We start from the raw sequence: 16,679 nt of genomic DNA on the forward strand, positions 1-16,679 counted from the left end.
CCCCAAGCAGGTTTGAGAGGGAGGGAGGGGTCCACCAAGCAGGGCCAGTGTTAGACTCACTGGAGCCCAGGGCAGAAAGCCAAAGCCCAGCGGTGCAGAGCTCAAGCCTGGGGTCGTAAGCTCTGCCACCTGGGGCAGAAGTTGAAGCCTGAGCATCTTAGCTTTGCGGCACCCGCTGTGGCGTGGGGCTTTTATATGCAGAAAAGCAGCTGTGGCAGCACAGGTGGGCCATGGAGGTTTTATAGCATATTTGGGGGGCAGGGGCTCAGAAAGAAAAACGTTGAGAACCCCTGTTATATGGGAGCCACACATTGGGCAGAATCGGTCCATATGGGCACCAGGACAGGGTCGAGGGAGAAGCACTGCTGGGACATATAGCGACTGGGAATTTATGGGCTAGTATAAGGACCTAGCCAATGAGTGCTCTGGGGTTATTTAGAAACTACAGTGGGTCATTTTGGGGCCATATAGGGACCAGTTCATGAAACATTGGGACTAGGGTGGGGCACCCCTGGATTATACAGGGACAGGGACCAGCATGGGGTGTTACAAGATTATATATGGGGCTGCACATGGACATTACAGTGCCATAAATTTTGTGACAAGGCCACAAAGGAAACAGGAAGCGTAGGAGTCTTACCACAGCTGCTGTGGCCTCCCCAATGGGTTTTTAGGCCAAATGGCCACAGCAATAAATGGCCAAGTCAATGTTTGATGGCCCTACAGTCGCCCCGGGGGCTTCGGACCTCAGAGGTGAACCCTCAAGGCTGTTTCTTGGCAGAGCTATTTTTCTATTCTTTGTCTCTAGGACACCATGGGCACCATTAGCAAATAAACTCACTCACACCAACCTCCCTTAAGGAGGACACAGCCACATCACCTTACCTCTTCCCCCAGAAGTCTCTGAGGGAGACCACTCCTTGTTGTAAATTCCTTTGCTGGTGCAAAGATCATTCTCCTAGGCCCTCACTTTGACCATGTCACCCCTCTCTCTGCTTCCCTTCTCTCCTAGATCAGTCATAAACTGCTTCTCTTCCCTTTCAAGGCCGTCCATGGACAATCCCCACCTGACCTATAATCTCTCACAATGGTGCTGGAACAATTTGTATAGTGGAGGTGCTAAGAGCCATTGAACCAAACTGTAAACCCTGTTCCTAATGGAAACCACTTCAAGCCAAGGAATGCAGCAACACCCCTAGTTCTAGCAACTATGATTTCTCATTTAGTACAAAGAAGCCAATTCCCATCCCCAATCAGCCTGTGCTGCCAATATCCACTGCCCACTTGTTACACTTGTCAACAAAGTCCCTTCATCCTTTCTCCCATGCTATCACTCATGTTTGTGAGGAGCTCACTGTAAATACCCACAGAGCCATCTCATTGTCCTCCTTCAAACTATCCTTTGTTGGGATGCCTGTCACGGAGTCACCGGGGTGAAGCTCTGGAACTACTCCCTATGAAGCCAGACAGGAATCTGGGGGAGCATGCCTCCTCTCTCCGAGCATATTGTCACCATGGTAAGAAGCTTACACAGCTTTGACCTGCCTGGGTCTGACCTCGGAGCATTCAGCATCCCCTTCCATACCGTGCACTTGGCGCAACAAGTCCACCCAAGCGGGGTTCCTGGGGAAGCCAGAGGGCCCTGCACCCCAACTCTGCAGTCAGATGTGACTCTCGGCCAGCCAGTAAAACAGAAGGTTTATTAGTTGACAGGAACACAGTGTAGGACAGAATTTGTTAGCATAGATATCAGTGACTTTCAGCCAAGTCCATCTTGCAGGGGAGGGGATTCCAGAGCCAGGGCTCTAGCCCTCCCCCTATGCCCCAAGCCAGCCACAACTGACTAGCTTCCAGTTGCCTGGCCCCTGCCCTGCCCGTTGTTCCTCTTCCGGCCTTTGTCTCACTTCCCGGGCCAAGAGTCACCTGGTCGCATCCCCCTCCTAGGTCTCAAGTTATGAAGGGGTGGCCATAGCATCCATGCAGGCAGCTGGAGCAGCCCCTGTCAAAGTCACACACCCTTATTCCCACCACCTAGACATTGGTGCAATACACAGGGAAACTGAGGCACACAGCATTCATGCAAAACAGTAAGACTCACATAGGCTCACGTACAACATAACAAGGGAAAAGCCCCACTATGTCACAATGGCTACAAAAAGCATGACGTTTAGGTAGTTGGTGTTGTGAACCCACTGCCCAGCATGCAGACCAGGATTGTCTCATTGCTCCTGTCTGGCTGTATCTATCTGTCATTTCTTGATTTATAGATTGTGAGGTAGGTTCTATGTTTGTACAGCACTTTGCTGAATGGGGCCCTCATCCTGGGCATGCTGAGAGAAGAGATTGCCTCTCTAAGGCTGAACTCCTGATAAAAGGGTGATTAAAAGACAGACCTGGAAAGCCCCCAGAAAAGGGATTAAAGATTCCCTGGGGAAACTGAGGCAAGGCAAGTGGTGGCCAGCGAGTGCTATGGAGGCACTAGAGAGATGGGCTCTAGGCCTAGCTTCACTTTAAGTGCTCCTAGCTTCCTAACTTCCAATAGAAAGGATGCTAGTCACTCCCCTAGCTAGAGGGCTGGGAAGCGGGTGGAAATATTAGCAGCAAACAATGGAAGCCCCTTGAACTCCTGATCCCTGGCTCCCAGCCCCGGAGACGAGTCCCTGGGGCTCCAAGTCCGGTCGCTGTGGGCCCAGGCTGGCTGGCTGCTGTGCCGGGCTCCGGGGCTCCAGGGACAGGTTTCACGCGGCTCCCGCTATCCCGGGGTTGAGGGAGCGGAGCCGAAACTCGGGGACCCCTCGACACACGCTGCCGAGCCCTCAACTGGCCTCGTGCTGTGTCACATGAGGCTAAAGGCGCCTCAGGCCGCGTCACATGACTTCCTCCCATGAGCCCAGCTCGCTGCCCCGGTGCTGGGTCAAACCCCCGCTGCCGCCATTTACACCTCGCTCCCTAACCGCGGTTCCGCAGATTGTCTCCGAGCCAGGCGGGCGCCAAGAACAGCCCCACAGTGGGGCCTAGCCGGGACCGGAAGGGGTCCTCATGCTCCCGGAACTAATTCTGAGCAGGGCCAAGGCGGGACCGGACGCTACCGAAGCTGATATTGAGTGGGCCGGAAGTAGCTATGACAGACCGGAAGGGATCCTACGCGTTCCCGGAAGTGTCCCGGCGCGGGGAACGGAAGAGAAGGCCCCGCTCCCCGGCGAGCATCCAAGATGGCGGAGGTGGTGAGTGGGGTCCGGAGGGTGGGGTCCGGCAGGGTGGGGGCGAGATTCCTGGGAGTCCCCGCTAACCGTTTTGCATCCCGCCCGCAGGGGGAGGTGACCGAAGGCTGCCGCCTGCCCGTGTTGCGTCGCAACCAGGACAACGAAGATGAATGGCGTAAGTGAGGGGCGTGGCCAATTGGAAGGGGGTGTGGCCTAAGGGGGAGGGGAGGGGCTAGAGGGTATATGAGTACGATGGGGGCTATCTGGAGAGGAGGAGGGGGTGGGACATGTAGGGCTGTGGTGCTCCCTGTGGGAAGGGAGGGTCTTAAGGAGGCTATAAGGTTGGGGCCAATGAAGAGATGGGGTGGAGGGGGAGATGGGCCAATGGGGGGGCCCTATTTGCAAGAAGGGTTAAGGTTGGGATATTTATGGAAGATGGAACAGGGAGTGTGATGGGGCAGTAAGCATGTGGAGCTGGGCCCCTCTTTCTTGGAGAGCCCTTGAACCCAGATTGTGGGGGTGGTTGGTCATCTCAAGTCCTTGACATCCTCCAGGTCTGAGTTTTCGGCTCCCTGGGGAGGGAAATGTAGGCCAGTCATTTTGGACCTACCTGCCCATCTCCTGAATAGGATATGGGGTGCCCTAAGTGTGTGTGATAACCACCTCCTCTTCAGGTTATGATCGAGGATCCCAGGGCAGCATTTGAAGGCAGGGGCTAGTCACACACTGGGCGAGGGAGACACTGGGTAATACCCAGAAAGAACAGGAGTACTTGTGGCACATTAGAGACTAACAAATTTATTAGAGCACAAGCTTTCATGGGCTACAGTCCACTTCATCAGATGCATAGAATGGAACATATAGTAAGAAGATATAGATATATATACATACATACAGATAAGTTGGAAGTAATACCCAGGGTACTGCCCCAGAATCAGAATGGTCTCATGTAACTGTAGAACTGTATTGAGGACATGTACTGCAGGAATGTGCTGGCCTCTGAGTGGTCATTGGTAATTACAAATACAGATGATTCCTTGTGCACCTTTCTCCCCAGTTGCTTGTTACCTCTCATCATATCCTTGGACTGTGAGCTCTTTCCAGCAGGGATTGTCTCTCATTTTGCAGTGCCTGGCACCATGGGGAGAAGCCCGGATACTGATAAGGGTCTGGCTGTTGTCTGGCACAATGGGCTCCTGATCTGTAATTAATCTAAGCCCTATCATGATACAAATAGTGAATAATAAAAAAGGTGTAGATAGTAATGCCAGAGATCTCAAAGCTCCATGAAGCCTCAATCCCAGGCAGGTCACTAGTAGTATTCTCATTTTATAGATGGAGAAATTGAGGCATAGGGAGGGAAAGAAACTTGTCCATAGTCACATGTCAAATGGCAGAACTAGGAACAGAATCTTCGAGTCTTGACTCCTACTCCTCTGCTCTTTCCAGTAGGTTCAGAGATTTTTGAAGTCCATACTCCCCTCCCAGAGCTGTCAAGAGAACCAATAAGTTCCATGCCTCCGATGCTACAGTTATGGACGGCAGTACAAAGCCCCTTCTCTAAAGATTACTCTTCATTCCCCTCACAGAGCCAGGAATAGAGCTCAGGAGTTCTGACTCCCAGGGCACTCTTTTATTAATATATAATTAATCACACCATTTGTGTATTAATTATGATTTATAATGAATGACATAGACACAGAAAATGTTGGCTGTAGTGAAATGCTGCCAGAGTTGGGACAAAACCAAGCTCTAGCATGAAAAACGTTTTATTCCAGTGAAATCCAAACAGCATGTGTTTTTCCAGACACTCCTGTAATATCATGATAACTTCTCATATGTCTATATTATCACCCTCCCAACTTCTGCGACTATTTATCCTGTTACATTCAATAGAATCATGTGGGGCATTGCCCTAAATATGTAACTAACTTGCAGAGGGTATTTTTATTTTATACTCTTCACAGCCTTCCCACTTAAACAATTCCACGAGCATAGGTGTAAAATCTCTTACTTCGCAGTGGAATAACCTGATACAGGGTGGATTCCCCCAATATTTAGAGGATGGGAGGATTCCAAAACTCCTGGTTTTTTTCCTGTTGACCCTGGATAGTCTCATTATCCCTATAAACCCCCAGTCTCTTTTGGGATCCTGCACTCAGCTGTGTCAATGAGTTCCAGAGGCTGATGGTGTATTACATGAAAAAGAATGTCTTTTGATCGGTTTTGAAGTTTCTCTGAAATTCCCATTGCTCTTGTGCTATGAGACATGGAGAACAGAGGTTCCCATCCCCATTCTCGACCCAGTCATTCTTTTATGTACTTTTATCATGTAACATTTTCTTCATCTCCTCTGTAAGACACACAATCCCAGTCATTTCATCTCTCTTCCCAGGAGAGTTCCCCCACCCCACCCCCCGCAGGTGCCTATTGCTCACCTATCTCTGAACCCCCCTCAAATTCTGCTACATCCTTGTTGAGCTGGGGTGACCAAACCTGAACGCAGTGATCATGGATTCCAAGGGCGGAGAGGACTGGCCATCCATTCTGACCACCAGCATCACCCGAGCAAGAGAATCCATCACAGCCATTCCTGCATCCAGCCCAGATGTGGTGGTCAAGCTAGAGTGCAGCTTTTAGAAAGAAATGTCTAATCTTGATTTTAAAGACTCATTTCTAGCCTGAATATCCAGCTTCCAGCTGTTGGATCACCTTCTAACTTTATCTGCTACATTAATGAGCCCTCTGCTGTCAAGAATCTTCTCCCCATGTAGCATGGTCCAGTCACTTTTTAACTTTCTCCTGTATAAGCGACATAGATTGCACTCACTGTCAGGCAAGTCTTCCAGACCTCAAATCATTCTTTTAGCTCTCTTTCCAATTTTTCAGCTTCCTTTTTGAAGTGTGGCCATCCGAATGGGACACAGTATCCAGTAATGCTATTATATTATTATTATAGTCCATCGTAACTCCTGCTTGAGGTACTTCTGCTTATCCATCCAAGAATTACATTCACCCTTTTAGCTACAGCGTCACACTGGAAGCTCCTATTCAGCTGGTTATCTATCATGAACCTATGTCCTTTTCATAGTTGCTGCTTTCCACAGTACACTACCCATCTTAAACCGTTGACCTGCACTCTTAGCTGTGTGACCGTGCGCCTTTGAGACCTATAGTAGTTAAAAGTAATGCCCAAGATGACTAGAACCGAAGAAATTGAATCAAACTAATATACATATTTTTCTTTTTACCCAGATTGTTCATTGTGTGCATTTGACAGCTCAATGCAGTTTCACTCTTAACTATCCATAGTCAAATTCTTCATTGCTGGAAAAAAACCCTTATAAGCATCAACATGGGGTTAGGAAAAAAAACCCTTCTAAAAGTGTTTTGAAAGAAAACAATATTTGGGAGATTGCCCCTGATCCCGCAATGCCCAGCACTTCCCATTGAGTCCTCTAGCATGTTATAGAGCGCAGCATCACCGCTGAAGTGTTTCGTGGGAAACAGTGTCACAAACTCAGGTCTTATCAAAATATGGCAATTTCGAAAAATTGTCAGTCTTTGTGTAAAATATGCTGCCTTCACCACTCATTGTTGGGGTGGTATTTATATGGAGGCAGTTGGGTCTAGTGGTTAGAGCTGAGGGCTGGGAGTCAGGACTTCTTGTTTCCACAGCCTGGATGCGGAAAGGGAGTAGAAAACTAGGGGCCAGGCCACCTGTGTTCTTTTCTCAGTTCTGGGAGGGGAGAGGGAGAAGCAGGGGTGGGGGGTGGGGATGAGATTTGGGCACAACCCTCCCATTGCAGCACCTAACTTCATGCAGCCTGTTGTCACTGTGTTTCCCCCTGCCCATTTCTGGTGTCAAGCAGCCACTCTGTGCATTCTGTTCCTAGCGCTGGATCCCTGTGGTGTATAAACATTACAAGGGAGGGTTTCTTGCATCTCTGCTCTGACTGGAAATTTCCTCTGAAATGCTATTTCCTTCTCCCCCTGCAGCTCTGGCGGAAATCCTCAGTGTTAAGGACATCAGTGGCCGGAAGCTTTTCTACGTGCATTACATTGACTGTGAGTAAACTGGCTGGCCCTTGGCTGATTGGGAATCAGACTAGGAAATTACTGACACAGGCTGGTCCAGAACATGAATAAAAATAGGGAGTTCCTCTGGATTCTGGGGAATTGGATACGGGGTTTTCCCCTCTAGTGCATGTTGTCTCAAATCTGGTCTTATACTGTGGGGACTGGCTGGCTCAGAGGGGGAGTGGGACACTGGGCCTTTCCCCTCTAGGGGGTGCTGGTTCTGATCCAGCTCAAGGAACTCTGGATCCTTTGAGGTTTCCCATCAGAGTACTGTGGCAAGTGGGGTCGGGGACCCAGTAGGTGGTGCGCTTACTTCAGAATCAGAGCTGACCCCACTGCCCAGGGGGCACTGTGCTGTTTGTCCTGTTTGGGGGGGTCCCCTGTTGCGCACACACACACAGGTGGGGGCGTTACGTATATTGGCCGTAGTTATGAATGTCCCAAGTTCCTGGGCGTGTTACTTTCCCGCCTGAAGACCTTTCGCCTCTCATCATACACCTCACTCATATGAGGAAGCCAGGACTCCTGCTTCTGGAGCCGAGACTGATGGAGGTAAATGTTTTGGGTTCAACGGTCCAAATGGCCAGAGGGTGGTGCTGTTCACCAGTATGAGGCATTGCCTTCCCCTCCGCAGCTCATCCATCCCTCTCCAGCCTTGGGCAGTCTTAGCACCACTTTTCTGCCTGGGACTGGCTGTCTGCAGGGGCCTCTTTCCTCCTCTCCCATCACCCTAACAGAGAGCACCACTAACCTGGTCTCCCCACCACCGCAGTTAACAAGCGTCTGGATGAATGGGTGACCCATGACCGGCTGGACCTGAAGAAGATCCAGTTCCCCAAGAAGGAAGCCAAGACTCCCACCAAGAATGGGCTGCCTGGCTCCCGACCCAGCTCCCCAGAGCGGGAAGTGGTAAGAGGAGCTAGCCACAGGCCAGGGAGAATGCTAGTGCTGCTTTGGGGATGCTATAGGGGGCAGTCTGGGATGAGAGTGCTGGCCTGGGGATCAAGATGGTTGGAGGGTCTTGGGATTGCAGGGAGGGATGGGGAGATGTGGATGCTTACCCAGAAGAGTGTTCTCCCTGATGGCTCAGGCCGGCTCCCTCCACCTGATCCTGACTTAGGGGTTGCAAACACAGGTCTCCAAGGCAGGGATGCTAGAGTACTCCTTATCCCAAGAGCAGGGCCCACATCTCTCTGGACCCACATATTCCTCTCGCTGCCTGGCCCACGCGAGCTGGGACAGTGGCGCCATGCCCCCCTCACCTGACCAGCAATGCATCCTCTCCCCCAACGGGTGTGTTGGTAACTCCCCCCCACCATCTTCATCCCTACTCAGAGGAAGACCTTGGATCTGTCTCTACAACCTGCCTCAACTCCAGCCAGCGGTAAGACCCTGCCCATCCCAGTGCAGATAACGCTCCGCTTTAACCTACCCAAGGAGAGGGAGGCTGTTCCCGGGGAGCCTGACCAACCCCTCTCCTCCAGCTCCTGTGTCCAGCCGAACCATCGGACAACGGTACGCACCGGTGCTGGGGATACCTCCCCCACCTCGTGTCCTCAGCATGGTCTGGGCATGGCCACAGGCTGGGATCGCGCCAGGTCACACAAGCTGGCCGGGGTCGGGCTGGGTCTGGACTTGCATGGGAGGCCCCCAAGGCATGGTGCTGGGGATTCACTAGGGGGCATTCTCCCCACACCCAGAGCCACACAGAGCTCAGCCACACAGAGCTCACTGTCCTTCATATCATGATGCTAGTGTGGGGAATAGGGGCTCAATAGGGGGCGCTCTTCCCTCACAGTTAGTGTGAAGCTAAAGGGTGAGTGAGACCTCAATCAAATGATGCAGATAAGGAACCACTCTTGGTCATTAAAAATCTCTCAACCCTTCCCTCAGAGTCTTGGGGTGAACCACGGTGTCCTAGCCAAATCAGAGCTTGGATGATTACTTTCTGCCTCCCTAGAACTTCATGCAGTTTTGGCTGGAAAAGAGATTCTTATCCTCCTGCTCTATGCTGTCATGCAGCACTGTTGTGTGCTGTTAAACAGCCCTCAGATCCCACCCCAGAGCGGGAGGTCTCTCAGCGCCAGGCCAGGGATCTCTGTATAAACAGCCCTGTGCCCCACCCCAGAGGCAGCTGCAAGTCAGTGCTGGGTGAAGGATCCCCATATAAACGGCCTAGAAAGTTTTTTTTGAGATTACAAGACACTGTGATGCCCGTACATCTGCAGATGAGAAGCTGCGCCCGTGGGGAATGCTGTGCAGGGGCGGAGGACTGTGAAGCTTTGCAACATCCCATGTGGATGAACCATTTTTTGGGTCTGTTTCAGAAACGGAAGGTGGAGGTGGTTTCCCCAGCAACCCCCGTCCCTGCTTCCACAGAGACCACTCAAGCCTCTGTGTTCCCCCAGGTAAGAGCAGAGGGGTTGATAGGATGTGCAGGAGGGAGGGGTATTTCCATCAGGAGGAAGAGCTCTGGGCACTGTTCCTTGCTCCTTCCTGCCCAGGGCTGGGTATAGGCCCAGGAACTATTACCCTGAGACCAGGGCCTGAGCTCCTACAGTCATGTGATCAGGGCAAAATCACAGCTTCTCACTCCCATGCTTGGGGAGAAAATGTAACCCAAATGCAACCAATACAGCAATGCCTGAGTCTGCAGAGAGCCTGAGCCAATCCCTCCAAATACAGCTGCCCTGGGCAACTCCAAGGGGCATTAACTTCCAGCCCCACTGCTTAGTGGACTCAGCAAGGCGCTCTATGGGGAGCAGAAAGGATTCAGTCCCAGTGGAGATGACACCTGCCTGCCTGCTGGGGGAAGTTCTGATGGGTCCCCATGTTCCAGCCCTGACTCCTTGGCTCTAGGTGGGGCCAGGGCCTGCCTTGTGATGTTGGATTGCCTTAAAACTGCCTTGTTCCTAGCTCCATCCCACTGGTCAGGTGATGATGGGAGGCAGAGCCCCTCCCTGTGCTGCTGCCAGGAAATGGATGATCCCTCCTCCTGCCCATGGCCTGCACATAACACCCCTCTCACCTTCTCTTCCAGAACGGCTCAGCCAGGAGAGCCGTGGCTGCCCAGCCTGGCAGGAAGAGGAAGTCCAACTGCCTGGGCACAGATGAGGTAAACTCTGCCCTGACTTGAATGGAGGGATGGGGTGTTAGCTTCCCCCAGCCAAGGAAGCCACCAGCCATAGCCAGCAGTGGAGGAGCTCTTTCAAGTTCCCAGGGCATCGGGCAGGGATCCACTCCATGGGTGATCAATGGGGTCCCTCCAGGATTTGGCCTGGAGCAGCTGCTGACCGGAACTGTATCTCCCCAGCTCTCTGCTAGCTCCTGCCCCTTTCCCTGGGGGAGATGCTGCTGGCTCAAGAAGCAGCCCTGAGCCCCAGTATAGGTGAAATCATAGCCTGCCCAAGGCAAAGGCTGCAGCACCATCAGGGTTGGTTGTGCTGGGTGGGGAGAAGTGGGGTGGGGGATCTCCCAGGCCCATTCTCTCTGAGCTGGATTCCCTGCAGGATCTGGGAGAGAAGCCAGGATTCCTTTCTGTGCCACAGCACATATACCATCAGCAGCCAGCCTTGGGTTCTGGAGGCCCTTGGGAAGGGCACAGGGAGGCCTGGTTTGAGACTGAGTGGGGAGTGGGGCCTAGAGAGGAGGGGTTAGGAGGGCATGTCCAGCAGCTCCTGACCCTGCCTCTGTGCTGCCTGCAGGACTCCCAGGACAGCTCTGACGGCATCCCCTCGGCCCCTCGCATGACGGGAAGCCTTGTGTCGGACCGCAGCCATGACGACATCATCACACGCATGAAGAACATAGAGTGCATCGAGCTGGGCCGGCACCGCCTGAAGCCCTGGTACTTCTCACCCTACCCACAGGAGCTCACCACCCTGCCTGTGCTGTACCTCTGCGAGTTCTGCCTCAAATACGTCAAGAGCCTCAAGTGCCTGCAGAGGCACCTAGTACGTATCACCCTCCCCGTGCCCCTGCATGGCCCCCGGCAGGCACAGCCCTGACTCCATGATCCCAGGGCTTTTGTCCCTGAGTGTGTTCCCTAGCATGGCACTAGGGGCTCTGGCCTGCAGGGAGCAGGGTGGGTGACTCAGTAGGGGCTGCATTTCCCTCCAAGTTGGTGCTGACTCTGGCCCCACTTGGCACCAGGCCCCTGTATAAACAGCCCCCTTGCCCCACCCCAGAGGAATCGCACCTCAGTGCGGGGTGAGGAGTCCCTGTAGCTGTATAATTCTCTAATCCTAGTTCTACCAGCTGGAAGGAGAGGAAGAGGCATACTCGATCTTTGGGGGGTTTACTCTTTGGCTCCAAGTAGCCTGTTAGCTGCTCCCCTGAACTCCGCTAGATGCATCCAGTTCTTTCTCTCTTCCCTTGGAACTCAGTCCCTCTGACCCCCAATCATTGGTGTCATTCTGCAATCGAGCTGGCTCGTGTGCAAGCTGCAGGGTCTGACTGCTCCCATGGGATTCTCTCTCCCACAGACCAAGTGCGACCTGCGGCACCCACCTGGAAATGAAATCTACCGCAAAGGCACCATCTCCTTCTTTGAGATCGATGGGCGCAAGAACAAGGCAAGGGGCAGGTCTGGGGCAGGAGGTCCCCTCACTAGGGCACGGCTGGGGTGGGGTGCTCTGTTCCACTTTTAACCCTTAGGAGACTGCCTGATTCCAGGGTGTGGGAACCTGGGTGTGGGACAGGGATGTCTGGCTGTGGGAATGGGTTCTAGTGGCTACAACAGAGAGGAGTCAGGACTCCTGGGTTCATTCCCAGCCCAACTGATGCCTCTCTTGGTAACCTCGGGGAAGTTCCTGCCCATCTGTGCCTCAGTTTCCCCTATATGGGATTCTGTTGCACCCTCCTCCTCCATAGAATCTTAGAAATGTGGGGCTGGAAGAGGCCTCAAGAGGTCATCTAGCGCAGCCCCTGTGCTAAGACAGGACCAATAAACCTAGACCATCTCTGACAGGTGTTTGTCTAACAACCTTTAAAACCTCCAGTGACTGGGATTTTACAACGTCCCTTGGAAACCAATTCTAATACTTAACTAGAATTGTAGCATCCAAACCTGGACACAGTTCTCCAGCTGAGACCTCACCAGTGCCGAATAGAATGGGACCTCCCACATCTCACCTACAATACTCCTGTTAATACAGCCCAAAATATTAGCCTTTTCTGCAACTGCATCACACTGTTGACCCATCTTAACCCCCAGATTCTTCTCAGCAGGACTACCACTAAGTGCTGTACTTTGCACTTGTCTTTACTGAAATTTGTTTTGTTGATTTCAGACCAATTCTCCCAATTTATCAAGATCATTCTGAATTCTAAGCCTGTCCTCTGAAGTGCTTGCAACCTCTCCCAGCTTGGTGTCATCTGCAGATTTTATAAGCGTAGTTTCCACTCCAATATCTAAAGTCATTAATGACAATATTGAATAGTACGGGACTCAGAACTTATGCCTATGGCATCCCACTAGCTTTGCTCTCCCAGTTTGACAGTGAACCATTGATAACTACCCCTTGAGTAAAAAGAACAGGAGGACTTGTGGCACCTTAGAGACGAACAAATGTATTTGAGCATAAGCTTTCATGAGCTACAGCTCACTTCGTCGGATGCATTTGAATACGGTCTTTTAACTAGTTGTGTGCTCACCATAAAGTAACTTTATCTAGACCAAAGCTGGTCCTTGGGATCTCCCTGACAAAGGTCAGGAAGGCAGCAAGCTGGTCCCTGGTATCAAAAAGGTTGAGAAACACCGACTAAGACATTTCTCCAGTTTGCTTATGACAGTGTCCTGGGCAACATGCGGCTTTAATACCGTGGCCTGAGCCACTCTGATGAAGCAGGCTGAAGAAGGTCTGAGTGCAGATCCCCATTAGGCCAGGGGGCTGGTGACTAGAGCTGGGGCCCTCCCCAGCAGCCCCCTGAAGCGAGCTGACACACACACATCCTGGCAGTAGAGTGGGGATGTTAATGCTTCTGGCTTCTGCCGTCCCTGCAGAGTTACTCACAGAACCTCTGCCTGCTGGCTAAGTGCTTCCTGGACCACAAGACCCTGTACTATGACACTGACCCCTTCCTCTTCTATGTCATGACGGAGTATGACTGCAAGGGCTTCCACATCGTGGGCTATTTCTCCAAGGTGAGGGGGCACTGCCCTGTGCTCCCCGGATGAAACCCTCCATCCCTGCTCCTGTCACAGCCCTTGCTCTTCCACTGTTCTCTGGCCAGTCAGAGCGGGTCACTGTGGTATGATAGGAATCCCATGGGCTGGCCCCGCTGCCTGATGGGATCAGAACCTCCCCATGGGGGATGCCTGAAGAGTCACAGAAGTTGGGAGTATCTGAGACACTAGCCGTTGGTCAGGGAATCACTGTGCCTTGTCACAGCCACTCCCCCATTGACCAGGCTCTGTCTGTGGGCTGCTGTTGCTATCTGGAATGAGGGGCCACTGTGACCATGGATGGGAATTTGTGGCTGTGGTGGAGGAGGGGACTGGTGTGGCCATGGCCATAGGTGGGGATTGAAGGCCCAGATGAATGTGGTCATGGTCCCAATCTGTGCCAGGGGGCCACAGTGGCTGTGAGAGAATCTGTGGGAGGGTGCGTGAGCAGGAATCTCTGGCCAGGGTCAGGATTTGTGGAAGGGGGCATGAGCAGGAATTAATGTAGGGGCTGGGGCCAGAACTAATGGTACAAGGCATGGGGATCTGTGGCAGTCTTGATGGCAGAGTCGTCACTGGAACACCCAGCATGAAAGCAATCTGCAGCTACTGGCTGAGGTGTGAATCCTTTGCTGTTTGCCGTAGGAGAAGGAGTCCACGGAAGACTACAATGTTGCCTGCATCCTGACCTTGCCCCCATACCAAAGGCGAGGCTATGGCAAGCTGCTCATCGAATTCAGTAAGTGGCACCTTCCCATCCCAGCTCCCTCCCCAGATCTCCAGCTCCCTCACCGCGTCTCCTCCCCCCACCAGGCTATGAGCTCTCCAAGGTAGAAGGGAAGACGGGGACACCAGAGAAGCCACTCTCAGACCTTGGGCTCCTCTCCTACCGCAGCTACTGGTCCCAGACCATCCTGGAGATCCTCATGAACCTGAAGTCTGAGAACGGGGAGCGCCCACAGATCACCATCAAGTGAGTGCCCTGCCCACAATCCCAAACTCCACCCTCAATCCTAGAGCAGAGGATTCTGCACCAATAATCAGTGACGGAGAACAGACCCAGCTGTCATTCAGAGTCAGAGTTAACACTTCACAGAGGGCTGCTTCAAAAGCATTTCCTTGACTGTGATTCCAGGGCTGGTCGCAAACAGAATGGCCTCAGGGCACACGGGGAAGGTGCTGTTGGCTCCCATAGCCTCTCTTCCGACCCCACCCCCCTGCCCGCCAGTGACCCCCCAGGCCACTGACTTCCACCCCCTCCTGTCTCCCATTCCCTTTCAGCGAAATCAGCGAGATCACCAGCATCAAGAAGGAGGATGTGATCTCCACACTGCAGTACCTGAACCTCATCAATTACTACAAGGTATCCACCCTGGGAGGAATGCTCTGGAAGCAGGCAATGAGATTCCTAGCAGTACCCAAGAGGGGCAAGTGGCTTCCTTGTATATGTCACTAGCATGGAGAGATACCAAGGCATTAGGGTAGCTGAATTAAAGGGGGTTGGGAGGCAGGACTCATGGGGTCTGTCCCTGGCTCTAGGAGACAGGGGGTGCTGATTGGGCTGCCCCCTGGGACCAAAACACATCAGTGGAACAAGCAGCTAGGTTGGCTCAGGTCCCTTCACTAATTTTCTCAGGAACCCTGACAAGACATTTCTCTTGAACCCCATCGCTAACCTGGGCCCCTGTTCTCTCCCTTAAAGGGCCAATACATCCTGACACTCTCGGAGGACATAGTGGATGGGCATGAGCGGGCGATGCTGAAGCGGATCCTGCGCATTGACTCCAAATGTCTGCACTTCACCCCCAAGGACTGGAGCAAGAGGGGCAAGTGGTGAGAGGCAGGCCCTATCTGCCACCCACTCCCCCATGGCCCTGGCATGGGGCCTCACAGCCATCCAGCTAATGTGCAGCTCCTGGGAGTTTATCCCAGGGCCGGGACAGACTGGGCAACAGCATCTCCAAGGGTGATCATGTGCTCTACCACAGGGCTAGGCTCCGGTCGTGGCTCGACCCCCATGGGAAGGGGCAGAGGCCCCCATGCTGCTCTCCTTGACTCAGTGCCAGGGTGAGGGCCCCATTTGTATGTAGGACTTGCATCTTGCCAGGCCATCCTGTACAGTGTGGGCTATGACCGAGGAGCCCAACGACTGGGAATGGGTGGCCCTGGGACCTGGCAGCTGGCTGGCATCTGCGTTTCTCTGTCACTCGAACTGAGTTTTTGATAAAGATCCTGGAACTAAAACGATTGATCATTTTTAATCAGCTAGAAAAGGATGAGGGGTGCTCAGGCTGCATTATCTTCCCCAGCGCTGTGCAGGACCCTGAGCAGCATCAGGCCTCGACTTCCAGGGATTCTGGGGGCCATCACTTCTTCCACTAGTGCCAGCAGTGGCTACTATGTGTTACCCCAGAGCCAGCTGCTGCACTCCCTGTGCAATGAACATGCCCGAACCCTGGAAGGGTGCAGACTGGCTGAAGCTGTGGCCAAACACAAGTTTAGGATCTCAAAGCTGCTATGCTCTCCCCCTGCCCTGGTAGCACATTTCTTTCTCCCTGGGAGCAGCAATTTCAGCAGGATCTGGAACCAGATGTCCTCCAGTGCCAGGGGCTGCACTGAGCAATGGACAGGTGATGGGCTGATTGCCATTGGGCCAAGACACTTAGGGCTGAGCACTAAACTCTGCTCTCCCCCCACAGCTGTCTGGCAGCCTCATGGTGCTGATCCCCATCCCACTACTTCGGACAAGCCTCTGGGCCTGACTAGCTTTGCCCCACCCTCCCACTACAGGTCTGGCAACAGGCCCACCTGCAAACAGCAGCCACACAGCGGAGTTAGGCCTTGCTAACAGGGTGCTCCCCCCATAAAGTAACAATGCTGAATATTCCCTTGGCAAGAATGGTTCTGGGTGGGGACACGCATTGTGCCAAAACTTGTGACAGCCTGGAGAGAGAGGAAGAGAAAAGAGGCTGCAAGCACAACCCTGCTGCCCTGTACTGCCTCTAGCTGGTCAGTCCTGCCAGGGTCTTTTGAATGTGCTAGCACTCTTCCCTGCCTCATTCAGAGGGGAAAATGGAGGCACAGCAGGCACAAGGGGGAAGAGAACCCAGAAGCCCTAGCTCCTGCATTAGAATCCTTCCTGGGTAGCATGAGACATCTAGAGAGAATCATAGCCACGTAGTTTGAAGAGTGGCTGGGAGTCAGGACACCTGGGTTCTATCCCACTCAGC

General features: G+C 52.9%; 1 protein-coding gene across 3 annotated transcripts; it reads left to right on the forward strand.

Annotated features, from left to right (window-relative positions):
* The first annotated feature begins 3,128 nt into the window (after positions 1–3,128).
* KAT5 (lysine acetyltransferase 5) lies at positions 3,129–15,693 on the forward strand. 3 transcript variants are annotated; one of them, XM_084635363.1, is made up of 14 exons: positions 3,129–3,224; positions 3,312–3,378; positions 7,203–7,271; positions 8,056–8,192; positions 8,619–8,798; positions 9,611–9,691; positions 10,324–10,398; positions 10,988–11,236; positions 11,768–11,857; positions 13,288–13,428; positions 14,095–14,188; positions 14,263–14,422; positions 14,731–14,812; positions 15,152–15,693. In XM_084635363.1, exons 1-14 carry the CDS (start codon positions 3,213–3,215, stop codon positions 15,284–15,286), a joined length of 1,572 nt encoding a protein of 523 aa, XP_084491489.1. In that variant the 5' UTR covers positions 3,129–3,212; the 3' UTR covers positions 15,287–15,693. The 3 variants fall into 3 exon arrangements, with proteins under 3 accessions (XP_084491489.1, XP_084491491.1, XP_084491490.1); XM_084635364.1 differs by having other exon boundaries at positions 3,198–3,221; XM_084635365.1 differs by lacking the exon at positions 8,619–8,798.
* The last annotated feature ends 986 nt before the right edge of the window (positions 15,694–16,679 follow it).

Source organism: Lepidochelys olivacea (assembly GCF_965140295.1).
Source record: "Lepidochelys olivacea isolate rLepOli2 genome assembly, chromosome: 7".
Lineage (NCBI taxonomy): Eukaryota > Metazoa > Chordata > Testudines > Cheloniidae > Lepidochelys > Lepidochelys olivacea.